Source organism: Lepus europaeus, chromosome 12 (genome assembly GCF_033115175.1).
Source record: "Lepus europaeus isolate LE1 chromosome 12, mLepTim1.pri, whole genome shotgun sequence".
NCBI lineage: Eukaryota > Metazoa > Chordata > Mammalia > Lagomorpha > Leporidae > Lepus > Lepus europaeus.
This window is the reverse complement of record NC_084838.1, coordinates 69,768,940-69,796,472: the sequence shown is the minus strand read 5'-3', so window position 1 is coordinate 69,796,472 and position 27,533 is coordinate 69,768,940. Positions and strand designations below refer to the sequence as shown.

Below are 27,533 nucleotides of genomic sequence, written 5' to 3'. Positions count from 1 at the left end.
CTGTTGATGTACAGTGCAATACTTTATCCATTATAGTATTTTTTTTGTTCTAGTACTATTGTTTGAACTCTGTAATTAACACACAATTATTCTTAGGTGTTTAAATTTAACTGAAAAGTGATCCCTGTTAAATATAAAAGTGGAAATAAGAGGGTGAGGAGATGTACAATTTGGGACATGCTCAATCAGACTTGCCCCAAATGGTGGAGTTAGAAATGTGCCAGGGGATTCCAATATAATCCCATCAAGGTGGCATGTACCAATGCCATCTCACTAGTCCAAGTGATCAACTTCAGTTCACAATTGATCACACTGATAGGTTTAAGAGTCACAGGGATCACACAAACAAGACTAGTGTCTGCTAATACTAACTGATAGAATCAAAAAGGGAGAGAACGAGCCATCGTGGGAAGCGGGATACACAGCAGACTCATAGAATGGCAGATGTCTTAAACAGCACTCTGGCCTCAGAATCAGCCCTTAAGGCATTCGGATCTGGCTCAAGAGCCCATGAGAGTATTTTAGGCATGGAAAGCCAAGACACTCTAGGAAAAAAAAAAAAAAAAAAGACCTAAATGAAAGATCTCTGCGAGTGAGATCCCAGTGGAAAGAACGGGGCCATCAAAGAAGGAGGTACCTTTCTCTGAAGGGAGGATAGAACTTCCACTTTGACTATGACCCTGTTGGAATAAGATCGAAGTCAGTGAACTCTAAAGGCTTCCATAGCCTTGACAACTCATGACTAGAGCCTATGATGATTACTGACGCCATATACAAGAGTGTCAAATTGTTAAGTCAACAACAGGAGTCACTGTGTACATACATCTCATGTGGGATCTGTCCTTAATGTGTTGTCCAATGTGAAGTAACATTATAACTAGTACTGAAACAGTATTTTTACACTTTGTGTTTCTGTGTGGGTGCAAACTGATGAAATCTTTACTTAGTATATACCGAATCAATCTTCTGTATATAAAGATAATTGAAAATGAAAAAAAAAAACTTGGTTTTAAATTGGAAATTGCATAGAAAATTAATCAATTTTTTAAAAATATCATGTAGGATCTCTGTCATTAATGTGCTGTACATTGTGATTTAATGCTATAACTAGTACTGAAACAGTATTTTTCACTTTGTGTTGCTATGTGAGTGCAAACTGTTGAAATCATTACCTAATATATACTAAACTGATATTCTGTATATAAAGAGAATTGAAAATGTATCTTGATGTGAATGGAAGGGTAGAGGGAGCGGGAAAGGGGAGGGCTGCGGGTGGGAGGGAAGTTATGGGTGGGGGGGAAAGCCATTGTAATCCATAAGCTGTACTTTGGAAATTTATATTCATTAAATAAAAGTTTAAAAAAAATGAGTTTTTAAGCATAGTCTTTGGTGGACAAGAAGCATTGTTTATCAATATTTTTAACCAATGATGAGAAACTGAACTCTGCCATTGAGTGGGGAATTCATCTGTCAATGTTAATTTAACGGGACTCCCGCATTAAGCAGTATCCCGAACCTTCAAATATTAGCAGCAAAGTACAAAGCTCTCTGGACCCTCACAGTGTTTAATGACTCCTGCCACCACATTTTCAGTTCTAATCTGTGTGATCCCTTCAACCCAGTGCTCTTCCTAGGTACAGGAGACATGCTAAAAGACTAAATGTTCCATATGGTACTTACTACTACACATCTCCCATTCTAAAGTCTTTAACTGTCCATGGTACTACCACTGAGCAGGGTATAGCAAAGACTGGAACTGATACAAATAGAAATAGATAGTGAAAAATCAGTCCCTTTATTTGTGTATCTCTCTTCTTGTCTTTCTTCTTGGAAACATAACTGTATTAGATTTTGACTGATCAAGCATTTACAAATGATGAGAACAGTTTTATCAAGATTTTTGGGGCCAGGGTTGTGGTACAATAGGTTAAGTCTCTCTTGCAACACCAGCATCCCATTGTGGCTTGGATTCCTTTTATTTATTTATTTTTTAAGATTTATTTATTTATTTGAAAGTCAGAGTTACACAGAGAGAAGAGAAGCAGAAAGAGAGAGAGGTTTTCCATCTGCTGGTTTACTCCCCAGATGGCTGCAGTGGCCAGAGCTGCACCAATCCGAAGCCAGGAACCAGGAGCTTCTTCTAGGTCTCCCACGTGGATGCAGGAGCCCAAGGACGTGGGCCATCTTCTACTGCCTTCCCAGGCCATAGCAGAGAGCTGGATTGGAAGAGGAGCAGCCAGGTCTTGAACCGGTACCTACATGGGATTCTGGTGCTTCAGGCCAGGGCGTTAACCTGCTGAGCCACTGTGCTAGCCCCAGATACTGGATTTCTGATCCAGCTTTCTGCAAATATACCTGGAAAAGCAGTCAAAGAGGGGCCGTGTACTTGGGTTCCTATTACCCATGTTGGAGACCCAGATATAACTAGCTGTAGGGGCAACTTGAAGAATGATTCAGCAGACAAAATGATACAAATAGAGAACCATTTGGCTAAGAGTTTAAGCCCAGAGTGAAGAATCATGAGAATCTTTATGGCTTTAGAATGGTTTCATATCAACCCATAGTTAACATCCCTCTCTATGTTAAGAGATCAGAAGCTTACACCTTCAGATTAAGAATATGGCTAGGATGTACACTTTTACCACTTCTATTCAGCATAGCATTCACAGTCCTCACCAGAGTGATTAGGTAAGAAAAAGCATGAAAAAAGCATGAATAGTGTAATAATAGAAGATGACCTTTTAAAGGGTTATAGGCTGCAACCTGTATTAATGGCATTTATCACTTAACCTTTTCTATGTGGAGATGTTATGATCGTATGTGTAGAAAAGCATAAACATATGAAAACAATTGTTGGGACTAATAAACAATTTGCATAAAAAGGGTAGAAAACAACATGAAAAAATTGGTTACAAATGAATATCCAGAAACAAAACTAGAAAAACAATTACATTACCAAAGCCTTCTGAGTAAATACTTTGGAATATATTTAAGGATGAACTTACAGTACATTGCTGAAAGATATTAAAGACTTAAGTGGAGACACATACCATTGTATTCATGGATTTTCCTAGAATGGGAAGACTTCTGTTGATAAAATGTCAATATGACTCAACGTAGTCTACAGAGTCAATGACATTCCTATCAAAATCCCAATGGCATTTTATAGAAAGTGCCTTTTATACTAAACTCCTTCTTGATAATAATGTGTAATCTCAAGGCTTCCCAAATAGCTAAAACAGTCATTAAAAAGAAGACCACATTTAGTGGACTCATACTTTACAGTTTCAAAACTTTGTGCAAAGCTGCATCAGACAAAACAGAGTGAGACAGGAAAGGTAAATATGTCCTTTCAACCATCCTGTGCTGCCCTGTCTAGTTTTGTCCCTGGGATCTGTTGTGGATTGAACTCTGTTCCCAAAGAGGTCTCTGGCAAGAGTTTTGTGGATATGGGGTAGTTGCAGACATAATTAGTTAACATGGAGTCATACTAACGCTGTGTATGCTCAAATCCACCAGGGCTGGTACCCTTCCATGAAGATAATGTGCTTATGTATACAAATATATATACATCATTTTTTTAAAAAAGATTTATTTATTTGAAAGTAAGAGTTATACAAAGAGAGGAGAGGCAGAGAGAGAGAGAGAGAGAGAGGTCTTCCATCCCATGGTTCACTCCCCAGATGGCCGCAACGGCTTGAGCTGCACTAATCTGAAGCCAGGAGCTAGGAGCTTCTTCCAGGTCTCCCACATGGGTGCAGGGGCCCAAGGACTTGGGCCATCTTTTTCTGCTTTCCCAGGCCATAGCAGAGAGCCATATTGGAGTGGAGCAGCTGGGTCTTGAACCGGCACCCATTTGGGATGTTAGTGCTTCAGCCCAGGGCGTTAACCCGCTGAGCCACAGCACTGGCTCCAGCATCATTTTTCTTTATTTTACTCCTGAAAGCTAAGGTCCTCCTTGTTCTCGAAAGAACAATGTAGAGTAACAGGCATTCAGGGCTTTCATTTCAGACAGGGCATTATTCTCATTGATTCCCCTGGTCTCTACCCTAATGAAGGCTCCAAAGTTCCTGCTAGTTCTCTGCTCATTGTTAGTGGGAAAAGTTCTTCATGAGAGACAAGTCGTGATCATGAGTGGTTCCCCCAAACACCCCAGGATGCAACCTAAACCCAAAGCTGGGATGAACTAGATGGTTTAAGATCCCCTCACCCTGCCTCCATCTCTAGCATCTATAGGAACATCTTGACAATCCCTCTTACACTATCTAGTGTCCTGTCTCAGTGACTCATATGCAGGCTCTATGCAGAGTGTGCTTGGTGTTCTTCCCTGTGCCTTTCTCTGTCCCCTGTCTGCCCCCATCCCCACCCCTTTTGCTTGGATACCACTTGTAATGCAGATCAAATGTAACATCCTTTAGGGAAATTGTGCACACTCTGTTCTCTTACTCTTACTGCTTCCTCTGTTTCCTCCTTCCCATTATGGCGTTAAATAGGACCCCATTCATTGCATTTTCATTGATGCTGTAAGGTATCATAACACGTTTCCCCCTTTATGTATCAACCCCTCACCCCTGCCCTAAGACTATTTGATGCTGTGTACTGACTGCGGAGTTAATTTGAGGCACAATGTAGCTACTCAATATGTGCCTTTTGAAGAGAATTTCACTGAATAATTAGGAATTTGTACCTTCCAATAGGCTAGGGAAGAGAATGGAACAGAAGACCATGGCTAAAGCAAAAAATATTCTTGAGTGCCTAGGCTGGTAGAACAAAGGAAAGGTTGACCTCTCTGCTAAAAGATTCTACAATGCACAGGGATGAGGTCAAGGCTGCCACAGGAAGACCTATCTTAGAGTTACTCAATTCTTGGAGGAAGGAATCTGAGATATTCCCTGTGGAAAAAAAAATGGACTCCACAAAAGAGTTGGATATACAAAGTATAGAAGCAAGTAGGGATGGGTATATAGGGAATGTATATTCAGCAAATGTCCAAGGGAGCAGGGATTTAGAGATGCCCATGTGGTTATCCCAGAAGAATCATGCCTAATTCCTCCCACCACCAGATAAATCGTTTAAAGCTTTTTAAAAACTTCCTGTAAGTTTTTTTTTTTTTTTGACAGGCAGAATGGATAGTGAGAGAGAGACAGAGAGAAAGGTCTTCCTTTTTGCCATTGGTTCACCCTCTAATGGCCGCTGCGGCCGGTGCATCTCGCTGATCTGAAGCCAGGAGCCAGGTGCTTCTCCTGGTCTCCCATGCGGATGCAGGGCCCAAGCACTTGGGCCATCCTCCACTGCACTCCCGGGCCATAGCAGAGAGCTGGCCTGGAAGAGAGGCAACCAGGATAGAATCCGGCGCCCCAACCGGGACTAGAACCTGGTGTGCCGGCGCCGCAAGGCGGAGGATTAGCCTGTTAAGCCACGGCACCGGCCCCTATAAGGTTTTGATGTTAAGCTGGATATTATGATTGCTCCAGCTTTTGCATTATTTCTACTTTAGATAGAAGGAGAATGTTGAGAAACCTGATTGTTTAGGACTTTGAAAAAATTTCTTTAGTAGTTTCCTGTCCTTACCACCAGCATATCTTCCTCATATTCACATACAGATCATCAAGTTGCCACAGGTCTTACAATCTACACTGTAATTATTGAAAACAAGCTTCCCAATAACTTATACTCTCCAGTCTTTCCTCAATAGAGTGATTGGTTCTTGAGATCAGCCAATCATCCATGTCCTCCACTGCAGACCTGAGACCTTACTAAGACAAGTGGTTCTCTAATGTAGTGGCCCTTTTAGGATCACCTGGGGAGCTTAAAAATGTCATAATGCTTGTGTCATATTCTGAGACAGTTAGGTCAGTATGTTTGATTGAGGGAATCAGCCCTCATAACAATTTTCAGTATTTTCTCAGCATTTCTAAAGATTTTCAGATGCTTCCAGTGTTCTACAAAGTTGGGGAACCATCATCTACCTAATTCTCAAAGACCATTTGGAAGAATATTAAGAGTAATTACATTGCATTTATTGCCTGTTCATCCTGTGGAACTTAAACTATTAGCAATGATTAGCAAAAATAGGTGAAATATTAGAGAGGAGTAGATAGCAACCAAGAGTTACCACTGGATTAGGGCAGTGGGGGCTGCTGTGGCCTCTAAAAGGGGAGGAGACAAAGAAGCAGATTTATGGTGGGACCCAGAGGGAATGAGAGATAAAAAACTTTGTATAGACACTTTAAATCCTAGCAGGGAAGAGATTGGTAACAGGAAAGTTTTGTTTTTTTAATAAAGCTATTAGGAAACCAGTAAAGAAACTGATGAAATTTTGAAATGATTCCTTGCTGTTTTACCATGCCAAGAAATGCCTATAGGAGCCGGTTTTGTGGTGCAGTGCATTGAGCTGCCACTTGCAATGCCAGTATCCCATATGGATATGGGCGCTGGCTTGTATCCTGGCCACTCTACTTCCAATTCAGCTCCCTGCTGATGTGCTAGGAAAGCAATGAAGGATTACTTACATTCTTGGGTCCATGCACCCACATAGAAGACCTGTTCCATGTTCTTGGCTTAGGCTTGGTCTGGCTCTGGTTTTTGTGGCTGTTTGGGGAGTGAACCAGCGGATGGAAGATGGATCTCTCTCTCTCTCTCTCTCTCTCTGTCTCTGTAACTCTGCTTTTCAAAGTAAAATAAATAAAAATCTTTTAAATAAGAGAACCCTAAATCATTTAGCAATTTATTTGCTTATATAAGATTTTTTTAAATGATAAAATTGTACAATGGAACTAGTCCCTTTCCAAACTAGTTTTTTTCTAAAAATAAAATACTAAGCTATTTACTCAGGCATTTGTATGATTATTCATTTATATAACTTAAGATATTTATTGGATATCTTAGAATCATAAAAGAAATATTAGTTAAATTAATAATTATAGGGGGCTCTCTTTGTAATGTAGCAGATAAATCCACCACCTGCAATGCCAGTATCCCGTGTGGTTGCTGGTTGATGTCCAGCAGCTCCACTTCCCATCCAGCTCCCTACTAATGGCATAGGAAAAGTAGCAAAAGATGTCCCAAGTGTTTGGGTTGTTGCCACCTACACTAGAGATCCAGATGGAACTCCTGGCTCCTGGCTTCAGTCTGGCCTGCCTTAGCCGTTGCAGCCATCTGGGGAGTGACCCAGTGGATGGAAGATCTCTTTCTTTGTCTCTCCATCTCTCTCTGTAACTCTGACTTTCAGGTAAATAAATAAATCTTTTAAAAATAATTATTCATTTGAGCACAAAAATCCAAATTTATTGTCACTTAGATAGTTTTCAAACAGCATTTCAATATGATCCCCCCAAACCCTACTTCAACTTGAGCAGGAAATTATAATTGTTGTGGCTTTGTGTTCATATGGTCTTTGATGACAAGGTTGTTTTAAAATGTTGTTACTTTTATGTGCAGCTGGTGTTTGGTGTATACATAAAAGTTACTATATTGATTAGATATAGAAGTTTTTAATCATTTTAAATTTAATAAGATTCAAAAGCAAAATTTCATTATACCATTAGTAAGACATTGATATAGTTATACCATTAATAAGACAAAAGTTTACATAGAAAACAATTCATTTTTTCAGAGAAAGTAGAATCAGAAAGACTATATTATTAGAGAAGACATGGAAAATGTAAACACTAATAATGATTTCTCATATTCTAACAATCAATGGTGACTCCACTGGACATCAACAAATGTGTCATGAGCAATATACATGCAGATAGGTGTGAAGTTCAAAATCACAGTGCTTGGCATACTTGAATAAAAGTTTCTTTGTCACAACCTTCTTCACAACATATTTTGGCGATTTCCTCAGTTGTCAGTTTCTTTTGTTCAGCACGCAGTACTTTCATCAATGATGGCTCTTCCTCAGACGGTATGGCCTTCTGTTCCTGTGACAAGTTAGGCATGTATTCTGACATATCTAAGATGTCTGCATCATTGTTGATAGAGGATGACATCATTTCTGTTAAGTTTAAAATGAGAGGTGAGATATATGGAAAAATATTTGAGTCAAAGAACATCAGAAAAATTGTAAAATTTTGACTAGACCAAAATGTAACCATCATCAAAATGTAACATCAACCAGAATCAGCAACTGTCCCAACGCCTTTAAATTTAAGTTGCTTTGAGTTGGGCAATGTGAGGTACTACAACATTCCCAAAGGTATGCTTATTCCACTGTCCCCTGTGTGCCCTCTTCTTATTGCCCTCTAAATGCTTGAACCATGGCAGTTTTGACTCACACTTTTTTGATTGATAGTTTACAACTGAATTATGCACTGTATTGCATGAGAAAATTAATAATCACAAGTATGTCCAACAAAAAGATTCAGAAAATTAAATTTGGAGCCAGTGCTGTGGTGTAGGACGTTAAGCTGCCACCTGCGATGCCAGCATCTCTAACCCGAGCACTGGTTGCAGTTCTAGGTGTTCTGCTCCTGAAGCAGCTCCCTGCTAATGTGCCTGAAAAGCAACAGAAAGTGACCCAAGTACTTGGGCCCCTGCCACCCACATGAAAGCCTGATGGAGTTTCAGGCTCCAGGCTTTGGCCTGGTCCAGCTCTGGCCATTGAGGCCATTTGGATAGTGAACCAGCAGATAGAAGGTCTCTATGTCTTTCTCGCTCCTTCTCTTTCTCCCTCAACCCCTCACTTCTCTCTGTAACAGTCTTTCAAATTAATAAGTAAATTAAAAAAAATTAGATCCATGTCTACATTAATCTGTATATTTATTTCAAATATTAACATTGAATACTCATGAGTACTTTCCATTTTTCTTATTAATCTTATCTACATTTTAAGTCTTTTAGTTAAATATTTTGACTTATTTACTCAGAAAAAGAGTGTAGTCTACACAAATTACTGTGCAATCTTCTCTTAGTTTGCACTATAAAATTTCCTAGATTCTGAAGTAGTCCCTTATTTTACACTAAAATTAATCAAATCTTGACCAAGAATGTAGGAAAATAAGTTTAAAATCGTACTTTAAATACCATAAAATGAAAGTAAATGTACTTACTTTTCACAATGACTTTACATAGGGAGTGACTTATATGTAGAATATACATACAACTTAAGCAGTTTTCTTTATCAAACATATGCGAAACTATGCCAACTATATTAAATATAAAAGAATAATAATTTACCTTGGCTTTTGAGAATTTAATAATATTACCTATTAGACTAAATAGAATAGCCTCTATCTCTTTCAAAAGCTGTTCATATTTATTTTCACTTAGCCTCTAGTTGATCTTTATAAATACTATATGGCTTAGAAAAGTTTCTGGGGGCCAGTGCATTCTGGGGGCTGGTGCAGTGGTTAAGCCTCCACTTACAACACTGGCATCCTATATGGGCACTGGTTCGAGTCCCAGCAGCTGTACTTCCAATCCAGTTCCCTGCAAATGGCCTGATAAAGCAGTAGAAGATGGCCCAAGTCCTTGGGCCCCTGCACCCACGTGGGAGACCCGGAAGAAGCTCCTGGCTCCTGGCTTCAGATAGGCTCAGCTCCAGCTGTTGCAGCCATTTGGGAAGTGAACCAGTGGATAGAAGACCCCTCTCTTTGTCTCTACCTCTCTCTATAACTCTGCCTCTCAAATGAATAACTAAATCAATCTTTTCTTTCTTTCTTTCTTTTTTCTTTTTTTCTTTTTTTGGACAGGCAGAGTTAGTGAGAGAGAGAGAGAGACAGAGAGAAAGGTCTTCCTTTTTCTGTTGGTTCACCCCCCAAAAGGCCGCTACAGCCAGCGCGCTGTGCTGATCCGAAGCCAGGAGCCAGGTGCTTCCTCCTGGTCCAAGCACTTGAGCCATCCTCCACTGCACTCCCGGGCCACAGCGAGCTGGAGTGGAAGAGGAGCAACTGGGACAGAATCCGGCGCCCCAACCAGAACTAGAACCTGGGGTGCCGGCACTGCAGGCAGAGGATTGGCCTAGTGAGCCACGGCGCTGACCAATAACTAAATCTTTTAAAAAATTTCTGTAATCAAACTGTCCTCATTTCTGAAATCTCAGTTTAAAGAAAATCCATTGCAGTTTCAAATGCTTGAAAGCATCAATCAGATCATCAACTATGACTACCAGTAGGGCAAGCTGCCCTTCTCTCTGGTCCCCTTAAATTTTCTCTTTAATGTCTCAAGCATTTGTGTTTCTCTTCTATCCTTTCTCTCTTAAGTAAACTACAAGACCCACATAAAAGAAATGAGAAGCAAGATTGTCTCCATGGGGTGCATTTTTAAAAAAGAAAAAAGACACTCTCCATGAGATAGGCCACAGTCCAGCTATTTTACAAGGAAGAGGTCATTAAATGTAAGTCCCTTCCTTGTTTCCTATTCCACCTAAGTAGAGGTCTTGGAGTACTGCCTCCTTGCCCTTTGGCACACAACAAACAGCCTTGATAACCTCTCATCACCTCTCTGTTTGCTCCTTTTCTCTCAATTGAAAATGCCCTGTCCAGGTGCCGAGTGTCCAGCACGCCAGCTTTCCATTCCAACCAGCTTTCCTCTGGGATCCAAGAGTGCACCCCATGTCCTGCAGGTCTTGAAGTACAATAACCTCTAACATGGCTTCCCTTTCCCCCCCGATTCTGTTATCCTGGATGCCAGATGGAAAAGGCACTCAGTGCCTCTCTTCCCACAGTTTTCCCTCCTTCTGATTCCTAGTGAGAGTCTTTCCATAAAAACATGTTGCAAAGGTAAACCTCAAATTGTAAGCACCAGCCACGGCAGGGTGGTGGGTTAGGGCCTGCAGCCAATAAGATCTGGGGCTGGGCTCAGTGGTCGGCCATTCGGATTGGTCAACCGCCTGAGGGCAACCCATGAAAAGGATGGAAAGATAGCAGGGTGGGAGATCTCACTTAGTGATCCAGATTGCTGCTTTTCTTTTTCTTTGTAGACTTTGTCTTCCATGCACACGATCATCATGGTCGCATCAAATTCAGTGCCACATAATGTCACCTTTTCATCGCCCACCCATTTGGCAGAGCTTTCTGTGGTGAGCTGACTTAGCAGCAGCCAGACTACCGGAAGAGAGGACAAGAACAGGCTGGGCATGCTGGGCTGGTCTCTCCTGTTCTGAGTGGTTCAGTTCTCAGGGACTGCTTCTGTGGTTGCTTACCAACCAGTGCCCGTGTGTCTACTCTGGGCTTCAGGCTGCTTTCTCTGCCTGACTCAAGCAGGCTTTTATATCCCTTGTGCTATCATGCAGCTCTGGAGTCACTGGTCCTGACCCCTCCCCATTCTCCTCCCACTGCCACTGAATTTCTTTTTCGCCTCTCTTTCTCTCTCATTCACCCTTCCTTTCCTCTTCACATTCCATGTTCCTCTGTGCTCCTAATGATTCCTATTCTCTGCTGGTTTAAATTAGAAATTCCACTGCTTTCCTTTCTACTTCCACAATTATTTTTATGTTAACTAAAATATTTGTTATTTTTAATGTTATTCAAAGGCATATCATGATCACTACAGAAAATCAAAGTATAATAAAAATAATACTGACCTGTTAATTCATCACCTATAGATTATCTTGGTTAACACTTGCTGTGGAGCCATCTCATATTCCTGAATCCCCTGTATGTATTTGTATTTCTTCTTCAAAGTATTAAAAGATTACAGTTAAGCTGATTTCTACTATGCCTTCTGTATCCATCTATGGGATCTACATAAGTGGATTAATTAATTGTTCAATAAAGAAAAAACATGATGGTATTTTAACCAAGCCTTACGAAAAGTATTAAAATTCCAATAATATTGCTTTGTCTCATGTGATAGTGTTTAAAGTGTACAGTGCCCTCTTCCATTTACAGTTGCATGAAACTGGAATCTTAAGTGAACAAGGAACTTCAAAATTTGTTGGCTACTCTGCCCTCCAGAGACTCTAGCATGATTTGAAAACACAAGAGCTCCATATGGTTGACTCTCTCACTCTCTTTCTCTCTCTTTTAAAAGATTGTTTTATTTATTTGGGAGGTAGAGTTATAGACAGAGAGAGGTAGAGAAAGAGAGAGAGAAAGGTCTTCTGTCCACTGGTTCATTTCGCAAATGGCTGCAACTGCTAGAGCTGGGCCGATCCAAAGCCAGGAACCAGGAGCTTCCTCTGTGCCTCCCTCATGAGTGCAGGGGCCTAGGCACTTTGACCATCCTCTACTGCCTTCCCAGGCCTTAGTGGAGAGCTGAATCAGAAAAGGAGCAGCCAGGACTTGAACCGGTGCCCGTATGGGATGTTGGTGCCACAGGCAGAGGCTTTACCAGCTGTGCCACAGCACTGGCCCCTTGATTTTCTTTTTAAAAATGTTTTATTTAATTTTTAAAGAAAAGATTTATTTATTTATTTTATAGGCTAGTTAGAGAGAGAGAGAGAGAGAGAGATCTTCCATCTATTGGTTCACTCCCCAGGTGGCTGCAACAGCCAGAGCTGGGTCACTTTAAAGCCAGGATCCAGCTTCTTCTGGGTCTCCCATGTGGGTGCAAGGGCCCAAGCACTTGGGCCATCTTTCACTGCTTTCCTAGGCACATTAGTGGTGAGTTGGATCAGAAGTGAGGTAGCTGGGACACAAACTGGTGCCATTATGGATGCTGGTGCTACAGGTGGAGGTTTACCAGCTGTGCCACAGTCCTTGCTCCTATTTATTTTTTTTAGGTAACATTTTACATTTACGTTATAGTCAAAGGTTTATTGACCCCACTAAAAGAATTCAACAAATAAAAAGTAAAAAAACCATAGTCCAGCAGGAAAATTGGCAAGGACTCTACACAATAATCAAAGGAAAAGATGTTGAACTTCATTTACATTAATCAAATTTTCAAATAGTCACAAAGTAATAAAAAGGTAGTATATAATACCTATAATTTTGACAAATATTTAAAGCAAAGTTTAACAAAACACTTTGCAACAAAACTGATACACTCAGGCATTTCTCTTTTTTCAAATTTTAACTCCCACAAATAAGGGAGGATATGCAGTATTTTTCTTTCTGTGTCTGGCTTATTTCACTCAACATGATGTCCTCCAGTTTTGACCATTTTGCTGCAAATGATAGAATTTTATTCTTTTTTATGGCTAGATAATATTCCAGTGTGTGTGTGTGTGTGTAGGCAAGGCATATATATATATATATATATATATATATATATATATATATATATAGAGAGAGAGAGAGAGAGAGAGAGAGAGAGAGAGATGTTTTCTTCATCTACTCATCTGATGATACACACCTTGGTTGATTCCATATTTTGACTATTGTGAATAGTGCTGCTATAAACATGGTAGTACAGGTGTCTCTTTGATGTGAAGAGCAATAGTCAGATTGCTGCATCATATGACAAAAATAAACACAAGATAGTCCAAAGACCTGCCTCTAAGATATGAGATTGTGAAGTTGCTAGAAGAAAATACAGGAGAAATACTTAAAGATATTTGTATAGTTGATGTCTTCTTGTAAAAACCCCCAAAGTTCAGGCAAAAAAAAGCAAAACTAGACAGATTTGATTATACCAAACTCAGAAGCTTCTGCACAGCAAAGGAAACAATCAATAGAGTGAAAAGACATCTAAGACAATGAGAGAAAATATTTGCAAGCTACTTATCCAACAAAAGATTAACATACAGAATACATAAGCAACTTAAAAAAACCTCAATAACAACAACAACCAATATAATTAAGAAACAGGCCAAGGACCTGAATAGACAGTTCTCAAAAGAAGAAATACAATTGGCCAAAAAAATGTGAAAAATATTCAGTATCACTAGCCATCAGTGAAATACATTAAAACCGCAAAATATTACCTCACCTCTGTCACAATGGCTATTATCCAAAAGATAGACAGCAACAAATGCAACTTTACTTTTTAAATTTATGTAAAGGGAACATATTTAATGTATTTGATATTTCATTCATCATTTTTTTAGATATTTATTTATTCATTTGAAGTCAGAGTTACAGAGAGGCAGAGGCAAAGAGAGAAAGATCTTCCATCCACTTGTTCACCCCCAAATGGATACAATGGCCAATCTGAAGCCAGGACCTAGGACCCAGGAGCTTCCTCCTGGTCTCCCATTTGGATGCAGGGGCCCAAGCACTTGAGCCATTTTCTACTGCTTTCCCAGGCCATTAGCAGAGAGTTAGATCAGAAGTGGAGCAGCAGGGACTTGAACCAGCAGCCAAACAGGATGCTGGCACTGTAGGTATTGGTTTTGCCCACTATGTCACAGCACTGGCCTCCATTCATCATTTTTAGAAAAAGATTTAATTTATTTGAAAGGCAGAGTTAGAAAGGGGGAGGGGAGAATGACTGAATCTTCCATCTGCTGCTTCACTCCACAATGCCGGCCCCATGAAGATTTCTTAAAAAACTAGAAATAGATTTGCCATACAGTTGACTCAAGTCTTGGGAAAGCACACACTGGAGATCTTCTCACACTGGTAGGAAATCAGATTTTATTTCTGTCTACCTACCTTTTCCTTTGGATTCCCCTGAGTAGTTGGTGAGTTGTTACCAGTTAACCAAATGGTTTAATTTAAAATTGTAATTACTATTTTTGGAGACTAGGAGATACACACATACCCCAGATATGAGAAGAAAAATCTCATAATCACATGAAAAATAGATCTGTAATCTATGGTCATACACAAAATTCTATATCTTGATGATCAAGTTATTATATAATACATGTATTATAATTTTTGAACACAATTTTTATTACTTTTCAACTTTAAAACAAGTCAACAGTTTTGGAATAATAGGCTTGTTAGATAACTCTCAAAGTACAGATAAATATTAAATGCAAATAAGATCACATATTTACAGGCCTGATTTGTTTGAGTTGAAAATTTTGTCATATCAGATCCCTTCCACTCAAGTAAGCTTGATGGCTTGATAGAAGTTATAGTACTTTTGAAATAAACTAATAAATCCTCTTAGTTCCCAATAAAACATATGATCTATGTCCCTTATAATTGGAGGAAGCCTAGTCATCATTATTCACTAAATTCTAGGCATTGTGTAGCTTTTCAAATAATATTTGTCTCTGTTTACTGAAGGTCAGATTCAATGATTTTAGATGTGTTTTCATTAAGAAAAGATGCTTGGGAGAGGCTTCCCAAAACTGAGATTTCAAAAGCATTTTGATCAGTTGACAGATTTTGGAGAAAATATTTCCTGTGGAGTGCTGTTCTTCAAAGTAACTGATTATTTAAAATCAAATTTCCAGGTGTCTCTTCATGTCACGGAAAAAACATTTTTCTAGAAGTTATTTTCTATTTTATAAGCCATGTACTGTAATCCTTGATCTGTTGTTGTGATTTGTGTGTATTTCACCTTTTTGATAATTGTCTTTCGATGTACACACATTTTAAATTTTGATAAAGTCCAATATATCTATGGGTTTTGTTGTTGCCTTTGCTTTTGGTGTCATTGATGAAATAATTGCCAAATCTAATGTTTCAAATCAATGATTTGAATCTGTTCTGAAAGTCTTGTGTTGTAAGATTAATTCACAGTGCAACAGTATAAATATATGGGACTTTTGAAGAGGTGATAAAGTCACACGGACTCTGACCTTTGTAATGGGTTAATGTTGTTATCCCAAGAGTAGGTTTTGTTGTAAGAATGGGTTCTGCACTTTCTTGCTCACTTTCACCCCTGCCTTCCTCCATGGGATGACATAACAAGAAGACTCTTGCCAGATTTGAGCCCCTTGAACTTTGATGTTCCAAATTCCAGAAATGTAAGAATAAATCTGTTCCTTATAAATCACCCAGTTTAAGGTATTCTGGTAATAGCAACACAATATCAAGACAGAAATTTGTATCAGAAGTGGAGTTGTTTTTATAATAAATCCCTGAAAATGGGTTAGATAATTTAGGACTGGGTAATAGGAAGAGGCTAGAAGAATTTAGAGGAGTACATTAGCAAAATTCTCTCGTTGCTATGAATGGAACATTAGGGAAGTTCTTTGGGGACTCAGAAGAAGAGAGCTTTAGGGAAAATGTTCTTGGATATTACTTAAGGCCAGCACTGTGGTATAGTGGGAAAAGCTGACACCTGTGGTGGTAGCATCCCATATGGGCACCAGTTTGTGTCTGGACTGTTCCACTTCCAATCCAGCTCCCTACTAATGCACCTGGGAAATCAGCAGAAGATAGCCCAAGTGTTTGGGCCCCTGCACCCATGTGGGAGACCCAGAAGGAGCTCCTGGATCCTGGCTTTGGCCTGGCCCATCCCAGCTATTGCAGCCATTTGGGGAGTGAACCAGCAGATGGAAGATTCTCTCCGCCCCACACCCACACCATCCCCATAATTCTGCCTTTCAAAATAAATAAATAAATCAGAGAGAGAGAGAGGAAGAGAGAGAGAGATTACTTAAGTAGTTGTGACTAGAATGTTTGCAGAAATATGGATGGCAAAGTCAATTCTACAGAGATCTCAGATAGAAATGGGAACAAGATATTCTTTTTTTTTTAACTTTTATTTAATGAATATAAATTTCCAGTGTACAGCTTATGGATTACAATGGCTTCCCCCTCCCATAACTTCCCTCCCACCCGCAACCCTCCCCTCTCCCGCTCAAATGGGAACAAGATATTCTAAACTCATGTAAATTAAGCTGACAGAAACCTCAGCTTAATTTTATTATTTTATTTCTGCCCAAAGGCTTCATGGAGAGATGACCTTAAGAGCCATGAAGTAGAATATCTAGCAGAAGAAATATCTAAGCAGCAAAGTATTCAAGGTCTTGCATGATTTCTTTTGGCAACTTACTGTAAAATGGGAGAAGAGTGAAATTATTTAAATATGGAATTTATAATTAAAAGGGAGTCATGACATAAACTTTGAAAACTCTCATCCTGATATTTAGGAGAAAATATCAGGGCAAGGCCAAGCAACTATATGATAAAGAGATGAATATGGATAAGAGGAAGCCAGGTCTATATATTAAGAAAATAGATGAGTAATTTTAAAGTCATCTAAGAGATTTTCAAGGAAACCTAAACTCAAGGAAAAGTTTTAAGGGTAAGGTTTTCAGAGAGGCACCCGTGGGACTTCAGCATTTGCTATCCTGGGTCAACTCAGGGCTATGCCCTCTAAATAACAGTGCAGGGCTCCTTGGCATCAGCCATGGCTCAGATGGGCTGAGGTGCCACTTGACTCAATATTCTAGAGGACACAACTGATAAGCCTTGGTGATGTCCATATTATGTTACTCACTCTACAAATGTGAAGAGTAAATGAACTCTGGGGCCATGATAGTGGCCTCTAAGTTACAAAATATGTTGCAGATAAACCAACAGCCCAGTAAGGAACTTGCTACAAGGGCATGGCAGCCACACAGTCTTCACCAGGGTATTGCCCAATGGGGCCTTGGGGATTAGGTCAACATAGAGAGTTGCCACTTGGATAATGCTTGGTGGTACTGTAGGGAGTACTACTGCCACCAAGATCCCAGAATTGAGGAGATGCCAAGTCTTTAAAAGCATCATGGCAGAGCTACAGCCATGAGACTTGAACTCTAGGGAGCTGAAGCATGGTCTAAACCCACCAAAGCTATGGGGGCAAAGATACCTGAACCTTTGGAGCCAATTCCCACCCCAAATTTTCCCAGGAAGTGGCACATGAACTGAAAGATTTTTCTAGAGTCATAGGGTTTAATATCTGTGCTGTTGAGTCTTAGACTTGCTGGGGACATATTTTCCTTTCTTCTTTAAAAAAAAAAAGGTTTATTTATTTTGTTATGCCCCCAAGTCCGTGGTCCCCCGAAAGTCACACCACCAGAGACCGAAGTTGAAGCTAATAAGCAGGGTCATTTTTATTTCGAGTTCGAACTCAGGCCTCTCAGTGCCTCCAGGAGAGGAAGCCCTCCGGGAAGCCCCGAGCCTAATTGTTACAGAGTTTTTATTATCCCTTACAAGCAAGTGTTAAGGGGATGCTGTAGATCAAGTTGACACTTCTGATAAGTCCCAGCGCAGCTGCTGACTCCGGGGGTAGTGGCTGGTTGTTATCTAAAGCTTTGAACCCTATAGGTATAGATAATTACTTTACATTCCTGGACCTGGGTCAGGGTAGGGTCACATCTGGCCAGATGGAGGGAAGGGGAGTGTACAATAACGAGTGCCAGGAATGGGCAGCGGTTCAGGTCGTACAATAATCAACTTAATATAGTTACTGGATTACTTAGCTCATCATCTAACATAATACATATTATAAAGTCTAGCATTGCTTCTTTTTACTAATGGTTGCCTAACAAGCTAACGTGGTTACACTTTAGGTTACATTGAAATAATGATAGCACTAGTACAATGGATAATAAAGGCATAGTAAAAGCTGGTTGTGCAGGTGCCTTCTCAATTTATTTACTTGTTTGAAAGTCCAAGTGACAGAAAAAGAAGGAGAATCAGAAAGATAGATCTTTCATTGGCTGGTTCATTTCCCAAATGGCTACAACAGCCAAGGCTGGGCCAGGCCAAAAACAGGAGCCAGCAACTCCATCCTGCTCACCCACATAGATATCAGCAATCTGAGACTTTGGACCATCTTCCAATGCATTTCCAGGCACATTAGCAGGAAGGTAGGTTGGTAGCAGAAGAGGCAAGCCAAAACCCTGACTCTGAAATGGGATGTGGGCATCACAAGCTGTCGTTTAACTCACTGTGCCACAATTTTGGCTCCCTCCCACATTCTATTAACCTGGTCTCTTAAAGAATTTTTCGCTATGGAGCAATTCTTTACTGTTCGACTCTCTCCCATGGCCAACTGGAAGTACGAATTCCTAATTATTCAGTGGAATATTCTTTAAATGGCACATGCTGAGTACCTAGGTTGTGCCTCAAACTGACCCCACAGTCAGCTCACAGAAGCAAATAGTCTAGTAAAGGAAGCTGATATGTAAAGGAGGAGAATCGTTATGATACCTTAGGGCATCAGTGAAAATGCAGTGAACCCAAGGAAATGAGGTCCTATTTAACACCATAATGGGAAGGAGGAAACAGAAGAAGCCATATAAGAGAACAGAGTTTGCAATATTTCCCCAAAGGATGTAACATTTGATCTGCATTACAAGTGGTATCCAAGCAAAAGGGGTGGGGATGGGGGCAGACAGGGGACAGAGAAAGGCACAGGGAAGAACACCAAGCACACTCTGCATAGAGCCTGCATATGAGTCACTGAGACAGGACACTAGATAGTGTAAGAGGGATTGTCAAGATGTTCCTATAGATGCTAGAGATGGAGGCAGGGTGAGGGGATCTTAAACCATCTAGTTCATCCCAGCTTTGGGTTTAGGTTGCATCCTGGGGTGTTTGGGGGAACCACTCATGATCACGACTTGTCTCTCATGAAGAACTTTTCCCACTAACAATGAGCAGAGAACTAGCAGGAACTTTGGAGCCTTCATTAGGGTAGAGACCAGGGGAATCAATGAGAATAATGCCCTGTCTGAAATGAAAGCCCTGAATGCCTGTTACTCTACATTGTTCTTCTGATAACAAGGAGGAGGAGCAGATATGCTATATTATTTAATTTTCACAATATTCAATGAGATTAATTGTTGGGGGAGCTGATTCTTTAACCTGGCAAACTATTATTGAGTTCCCATTACCTGCCAAGCAGTATTCTGAGTCCTTAGCTTTCAGGAGTGAAATAAAGAAAAATTATGCCTATATAGGCCTTATACATAAGCACATTAGTGCTTCTCAGCTTTCCTTTGCCACATGAACTCCATGTATAATCATTCTGTTATTGTAAAAATAAGATGTGAAGAAAGAAAACAGAGGAAGAACTTCATAATCTTGCATGGTATACATCATTTAAAATCTCTTAACCAAGAAATACCCAAAATTTTGCATTCAGGAGGGTTTTAGAAATCTTGCATGGTATACATCATTTAAAATCTCTTAACCAAGAAATACCCAAAATTTTGCATTCAGGAGGGTTTTAGAAGATGCAACTTCTTGTATTTTATTTATTCAGTTAGATTTGGTAATGGAATTGTTATTCTAGTTTTGTTTCTGGATACTCATTTGCAACCAATTTTTGCATGTTTTTTTCTACCCTGTCTTTCTTATGGAAATTGCTTACTAGTTTTTGTTTTTGTTTTTTTTTTGTTTTTTTGACAGGCAGAGTGGATAGTGAGAGAGAGAGACAGAGAGAAAGGTCTTCCTTTTGCCGTTGGTTTACCCTGCAGCCGGCGCCCTGCGGCTGGCGCACTGCGCTGATCTGAAGCCAGGAGCCAGGTGCTTCTCCTGGTCTCCCATGCGGGTGCAGGGCCCAAGCACTTGGGCCATCCTCCACTGCACTCCCGGGCCACAGCAGAGAGTTGGACTGGAAGAGGGGCAACCAGGACAGAATCTGGTGCCCCTACAGGGACTAGAACCCCGTGTGCTGGTGCCGCTAGGTGGAGGATTAGCCTGTTGAGCCACGGCGCCAGCCCTTACTAGTTCTAACAGTTGTTTTCACGTGTTTATATTCTTCTACGCATAAGATCATATTATCTGCAGGTATAGAAGGCTGAATATGAAAAGCCTTTGTAACGGTTACATACTATAACCATTTAAAAGGTAATCTTCCATTTTTCCAATATTCATGCCTTTTTTTCATCCTATCTTTTTCTTGCTTAATCACTCTGGCAGACTTCAAATGCAGTGTAGAATAGAAATGAGGAAGGTGGATATCCTAGGGATGTTAACTGTGAGTTTGTAGAAGACCGTCACAAAACTGGAAAGATCCTCATAGTCATACCTTCATTACTCTACCCCGGACCTTAAACTGTTAGCTACATGGTTCTCATTTTGTAATTTCAAGAATGTTTTCTTTTTAAAAAAAAACATTTAATTAATTAATTAATTTGAAAGACACAGTTACAGAGAGAGGTAGAGAGACAGAGAGAGGTCTTCCATCCGCTGGTTCACTCCTCAGATGGCCACAGTGGCTGGAGCTGAGTGGATCTGAAGTCAGAACCAGGAGCTTCTTCCAGGTCTCCCACATGGGTGTAAAGGCCCAAGGACTTGGACCATCTTCCACTGCTTTCCCAGGCACATTAGTAGGGAGCTGGATTGGAAGCAGAGCAGCTGGAATTTGAACCAGTGCCCATATGGGATGCTGGCACTGCATGCCAGGACTTTAACCCACTATGCCACAGCACCAGTCCCCTTCAAGAATGTTTTCTAAAGGCCAGGACTTGATGGCTTTACCACTGAGTTCCACAAAACATTCAAAGAGGAACTAACTCCAAAACCTTTCAAACTATTCCAGAATATTGAACAGGATGGAACTCTGCCAAGCTCTTTTTGTGAAACCATCATTGCTTTGACAGCAAAACAAACAAAGACATGACATGGAAACTACAGAACTATATCCTTAAAGAACATAGATGCATAGATTCTCAATGAAATACTAGCAAAGTGAATCTAAAACCACATCAAAAAGTGGGAAACCACCATAAAGTGGGATTCATCCCAGAGATACAAAGGTCGTTCAACATTTGCAAATCAATAAAAGTCATATATTACATCAACAGAATGAAGAACAAAAACCACATGGTCATCTCAATAGTTGCAGAGGAAGCATTTGATAAGATTCTACATCCCTTTTGATTACAAAAAAGAAAGTTCTCCACAAATTAGGTGTAGAAGCAACATATCTCAAAATTATGAAAGCTATACGCAACAAACCAATAGCCAGTATCATACTGAATGAGGAAAAGCTGAAAGCATTTCCCCTCATATCTGCAATAAGACTAGAATGTCCACTTTCACCACTCTTATTCATTATAATACTGGTAGTTTTAGTAAAGGAGATCAAAATTGGAAAAGAGGAAATCAAATTAGTTTGCAGATAACATGATGTTGTACATGGAAAAGTCAAAACACCCCACCAAAAAGCTGTTAGAATAGATAACTTAGGGCCGGTGCCACGGCTCAATAGGCTAATCTTCCACCTGCGGCGCTGGCACCCCGGGTTCTAGTCCTGGTCGGGGCACCAGATTCTGTCCCGGTTGCCCCTCTTCCAGTCCAGCTCTCTGCTGTGGCCCGGAAGGGCAGTGGAGGATGGCCCAAGTGCTTGGGCCCTGCACCCGCATGGGAGACCAGGAGAAGCACCTGGCTCCTGGCTTCGGATCAGCGCAGTGCGCCAGCCGCAGGGCACCGGCTGCAGCAGCCATTGGAGGGTGAACAATGGTAAAGGAAGACCTTTCTCTCTGTCTCTGTCTCTCTCTCTCTCACACTATCCACTCTGCCTGTCAAAAAAAAAAAAAAAAAAAAAAAAAAAAGAATAGACAACTTAGTAAAGTTGCAGGTTTTAAAACAAACATAAAAAAGTATCATTTTTATGCACTAATGATGAACTCACTGGAAAAGAACTCACATTCACAATTGCCACAAAAATCAAATATTTGGGAATAAATTTAACCAAAGACGTGAAAGATCTCTACAATGAAAATTTCCAAACATTGTTGAAAGAAATCATTGAGGACAAGAAAATGGAAAGATATTTCCTGCTCATGGATTGGAAGAATTAATATCAATAAAATGTCTATACTATCTAAAGCAATCTAGAGATTCAGTACAACCCCTATCAAAATACCAATGACATTCTTTACAAGATTGGAAAAAACAATCCTAAAACTCACATGTAATCACAAAAGACCCAGAGTAGCCAAGGTGACCCTGAGCAAGAAAAATCAAGCTGGAGGCACAACAGTACCTGACTACAAAGCATACTACAAAAACTATAGTAATTAAAACCTCATGGTACTGGCATAAAAAGCAATACATAGATCAATGGAACAGAACAGAGAGTCCAGAATTTAATCCACATGCATACAGCCTTCTGAAATATGGCAAAATGCTCAGACAATGGAGTGGCATAAGGATAATCTCTTCAACAAATGGTGCTGGCAAAATTGTATGTACGGGGGCTGGCACTGTTGCATAGTGAGTACTGCTGCCTGCAGTACTGTCATCCATATGAGCGCTGGTTTGAGTCCTGGCTGCTCCACTTCTGACCTAGCTCTCTGCTATGTCCTGGGAAAGCAGTAGAAGATGGCCCAAGTCCTAAGGCCCCTGCATCCATGATACAGACCCAGAAGAAGCTCCTGGCTCCTGGCTCGGGATCAGCCCAGTTAAGGCCACTGTAGCCATTTGGGGAAGTAAACCAGTGGTTGGAACACTTCTCTCTCTCTTTCTCTGCCTCTACCTCTCTGTAATTCTGTCTTACAACTAAATAAAAATTCTTTTAAAAAAAAGTTATATAAAAAAGGTCCTTAACCTTAATCACATGTGTGAAGGACATTATTTAAAAAATAAAAAAACTATAGGTATGTTTGTTTGTGTGTGTGTGTATATAGAAGAATGAAATTAAATCCATACCACATACAAATATCAACGCAAGTAGGCTGAAGGACCTAAATTCCTAAATTTAAGATCTGAGACTGTGAAATTGATGGAAGATAATTTGGGAAAACACTCCAAGACATTGTTATAGGAGATGACTTTTTGAACAAGACCCCCAAAGCACAGGCAACAAAACCAAAACTAAACAAATGAGATTATATCAAATTCAGAAGCTTCTTCACAGTAACAGAAACAATTAACAAAGTGAAGAACATCCAACAGAATGGGAAAAAATATTTGTGAGTTAGCTATCCGACAAAGGATTAACTTCCAGAATATATCAGCACTTGAAAAACTCAACAACAAAAAACAACCAATCCAGTTAAGAAATGGGCAAAGGTCCTCGAAAGACAGTTCTCAAAAGAAGAAGTATAAAGGTCAAAAAAATGTGAAAAAATGCTCAACATTACTAGTCTTCAAGGGAATGCAAATCAAAACCACAATGAGATATCATCTCACCCCTGTCAGAATGGCTAAAATCCAAAAGACAGAGAGTAACAAATGCTAGCGAGAATGTGGATAAAGGGGAACTCTTTTTTTTTTTTTTAAGATTTATTTATTTATTTGAAAGTCAGAGTTACACAGAGAGAGGAAAGGCAGAGAGAAAGAGGTCTTCCATCTGATGGTTCGCTCCCCAATTGGCTGCAATGGCCGGAGCTGCACTGATCCGAAGCCAGGAGCCAGGAGCTTCTTACAGGTCTCCCACATGCATGCAGGGACCCAAGGACTTGGGCCATCTTCTACTGTTTTCCCAGGCCATAGCAGAGAGCTGGATGGGAAGTAGAGCAGCTGGGTCTGGAACCGGCGCCCATATGGGATGTCAGCGCTTCAAGCCTGGGTGTTAACCCAGTGCGCCACAGCACCAGCCCCAAGGGGAACTCTTATACATTGTTGGTAGGAATGTAAATTAGTGCAGCTAGTGCGGAAAACAGTATGGAGATTTCTTTAAAAAAAAAAAAACAAAACTAGAAATAGACTTGCCATATGATCTAGCAGTCCCACTACTGGGTATAAATCCAAAAGAAAGACATGAACACATTGTATCAAAATGATACCAGCAACCACCATGTTTAAAGCAGCACTGTTGACAATAGCCAAAATTTGGAATCAACTAAAGTGTCCATCATCAGATGAATGGATAAAGAAAATGTGGCATATATACACAATGGAATATTATTCGACTATATAAAAGAGTGAAATTCTATCATTTGCATCAAAATGGATGCAAATAGAGAACATGATGTTGAGTGAAATAAGCTGGACACAGAAAGACAAATAGCACATGTTCTTCTTACTATGTGGGAGCTAACATTTTTAAAAAACAAAAACAAGACAGAAATGTCTGTGTGTATCAGTATTCCTACAAAGACAGTTTTGTAAAACTTTGTTTTATACCTTTGGGAAACCAATGGTTAAGATTGTTACACTACTATAGTTTTCATGATCTGTGATTACTTTAAAATTTAGTGTACATGGGTGAAAATGTCATTTTCCCATTCAGTTATTGTTTATAGCCATTGGCTATGTTTCTGGTAATCTATGGTCTTTTGCTTTTTACCTGTTAAACTTCTTATTTGATGAAGCATTAAGCCTTTTATTGTGATGCAAATTTAAAATGTGTTATCTCCAAAGCTACAAAAAGAAATGTAGAGGGAAGGAGGGTGGTTTAAAGAGAGGGAGATGGAAGGAGGGAAGGAAGAAAGGAATATCATTATATTCTTAGAATTGTATCCATGAAGTATATTGAAAATTAAAAACTAATGAAAAGATTTTTTTTTAAAGGAAAGTTTTATTTTCAGGTGGAAGAAACCCAACAGGCTGGAGGGAGAGAGCAAAAAGAGAGCAAAAAAGGGAGAGGGGTTGAGAGTGCATGTGTGGGGAATCAGGTCCTGTTATAGCCTTACATGAAGTAGGAAAGTGGGAGCAACGAATTGAATTACCATGGGGGTACAGCTGCTGCTTATGGTTGGGCCAAGGTCACCTGACCTCTAGTAAGCCAGGCTGGGTCCTAGAGAGGCCAAACCAGTTGGCAACTGGCTAGAGCCCAAGATGGCATCCAGGGCTTGAGATGGCATTTTTAGATAAGACAGCACCATTTCACTAACATTCCCCCTTTTGTTTTTTTATAAAGAAAGTGTTGTGTGGGATTACATTGGCCCCAAAAGCCCAGGAGGGGTAGAGAGACAATGATCTATCTTCTAGAGCTGCTTCCTGCTGACATGGGGCAATGAGTTCCTCTCTGCTGGCCTCAGACAACCAATGTCTCAAGATGTGATCTCCTTGGTGGAGATCTGAGTATATCACTGTAGCAGCATTTGATTGACCACCTGTTTGGTGAAGGCTTTGGTTTGTTCCATTATCACCTCCTGTAAACACTTAAACAGACAAAGTCGTATAAAAGCCAGGGTAAGAATAGCACCTAATGGTCATAAGAATGCATTAACCAAGTAATTTAACATTTTGTTATACCTAGCCCAATTGATTAAAATAATAGCAACATTGTTCTCCCAGAAAGATACAAGTTTTTCCCTTTTTTAGCTGTTAGGTCTAAAGCCCTTCTGTTTTGTAGTACCATGCCTGTTAGTGAGGTGATTTGGCTTTGGAGACCTCAGATGGCTCAGTGGAGGTCTCAATAGACCTAGTGACCTCCTCTTATAACTGTTGGAGTTGTTTTGGAGTCATTTGGCCGAGATAACATTGTGGCCTAAAGCTGTTCCTGAGATCACTACTGAGGAGAGGGAGGCTGCGAAGCTTATCCCAACCAAAACCAGGAAAAGGCTGCTCATCTCTTGCAGGTGCTGAGATTTGTCTATAGAAAAATTCTGAATAATCATACAACATTAAGTGGGGGGAGAGGACACCAATGCACATGGGCCAGGAGTAAAGCCATTGATGTAAGAGTAGAGGGTGGCTGGCACCGTGGCTTAACAGGCTAATCCTCCGCCTTGCGGCGCCGGCACACCGGGTTCTAGTCCCGGTTGGGGTGCCGGATTCTATCCCGGTTGCCCCTCTTCCAGTCCAGCTCTCTGCTGTGGCGGATGGCCCAAGTGCTTGGGCCCTGCACCCGCATGGGAGACCAGGAGAAGCACCTGGCTCCTGGCTTCGGATCAGTTTGATGCGCCGGCCACAGCGGCCATTGGAGGGTGAACCAACGGCAAAAAGGAAGACCTTTCTCTCTGTCTCTCTCTCTCTCACTATCCACTCTGCCTGTCAAAAAAAAAAAAAAAAAGTAGAGGGTATGATTACAAAGGAATGAGGCCCTAAGTAGGCTAGACAGGGTCTAGAATAAAGGACAGAGTCATTATTAGAGGACATAAGAAAGGTGCTTTCTAAACCTTGAGCAAGTTTTCCGATTGAGAGGCAAATAGAAACACAGAAGGGGCTTGATAATAATCAGGTGGCCTACAAGGCTTTGTGAGTTATGAGGTGGAGACCTATCTATCTCTTCACAAGGGGTATATCATAGGGGAGGCATGAACCTCCTTAGGGAAGGCACTCTGTTGACTTCCATTACTCAGCTGGCCTCAGAGGAGAGCTGGTCCAGGTGAAAGCAGGTGGCATCTCTAACAGGACATTTACAGTTCTGCCTGCAATTTTACTGACCCTTCTAGACAGTCCCCTCTCAGCAGTGATGGTTATTTGGAAGCTAGGCAGAGTAAAGGGCTTTTCAGCTTAGAGCCAACAAGGTCTGCAGCTCTGACCTGAGAGTCCTTCGACTCCAGAACAGTTCTGTTTCCAGTGACCCAACTCTCAGCTGGAAGAGATTCCAGGGCTCTTCATAAGCTGACTTCTGCTGAAGCCCTGGCTTTCCACCTCAAAAACAATGTAGTAGACTGGACTGTTGGGTCTCCTTGATGGCAGATCACTGTGTAGAGCAGCCATTATTTGGCCCGCCATCTATCTTTACGTTGCTTCTACTGCCTGGCTTTCTCTTCCTCCTGGTTTTTGTTAAAACAGACCAGAGGAAACCTTTAAGAGTATGCCAGTCAAGGGGTGCTCAGATCCCATCTCTAATCTTTGGTGTCCTAAACTAGAAGTCTATAGTCATAGGCATGTTCTGATAGTAGTTTTTCTGTGAGGTAGGGTAGACAATGCCCATGAGGAAAGCTATGTTCTCACTTT

The 27,533-nt window shown here is 40.5% G+C and overlaps 1 protein-coding gene across 1 annotated transcript; it reads right to left on the bottom strand.

The window, feature by feature from the left end:
- Window positions 1-3,946: 3,946 nt before the first annotated feature.
- On the bottom strand, window positions 3,947-11,082 carry LOC133771020 (early placenta insulin-like peptide). The gene is made up of 3 exons (XM_062206768.1): window positions 10,887-11,082; window positions 7,791-7,999; window positions 3,947-4,081 (listed from the first exon to the last, which is right to left on the bottom strand). Exons 1-3 carry the CDS (start codon window positions 11,080-11,082, stop codon window positions 3,947-3,949), a joined length of 540 nt encoding a protein of 179 aa, XP_062062752.1.
- Between the last annotated feature and the right edge of the window lie 16,451 nt (window positions 11,083-27,533).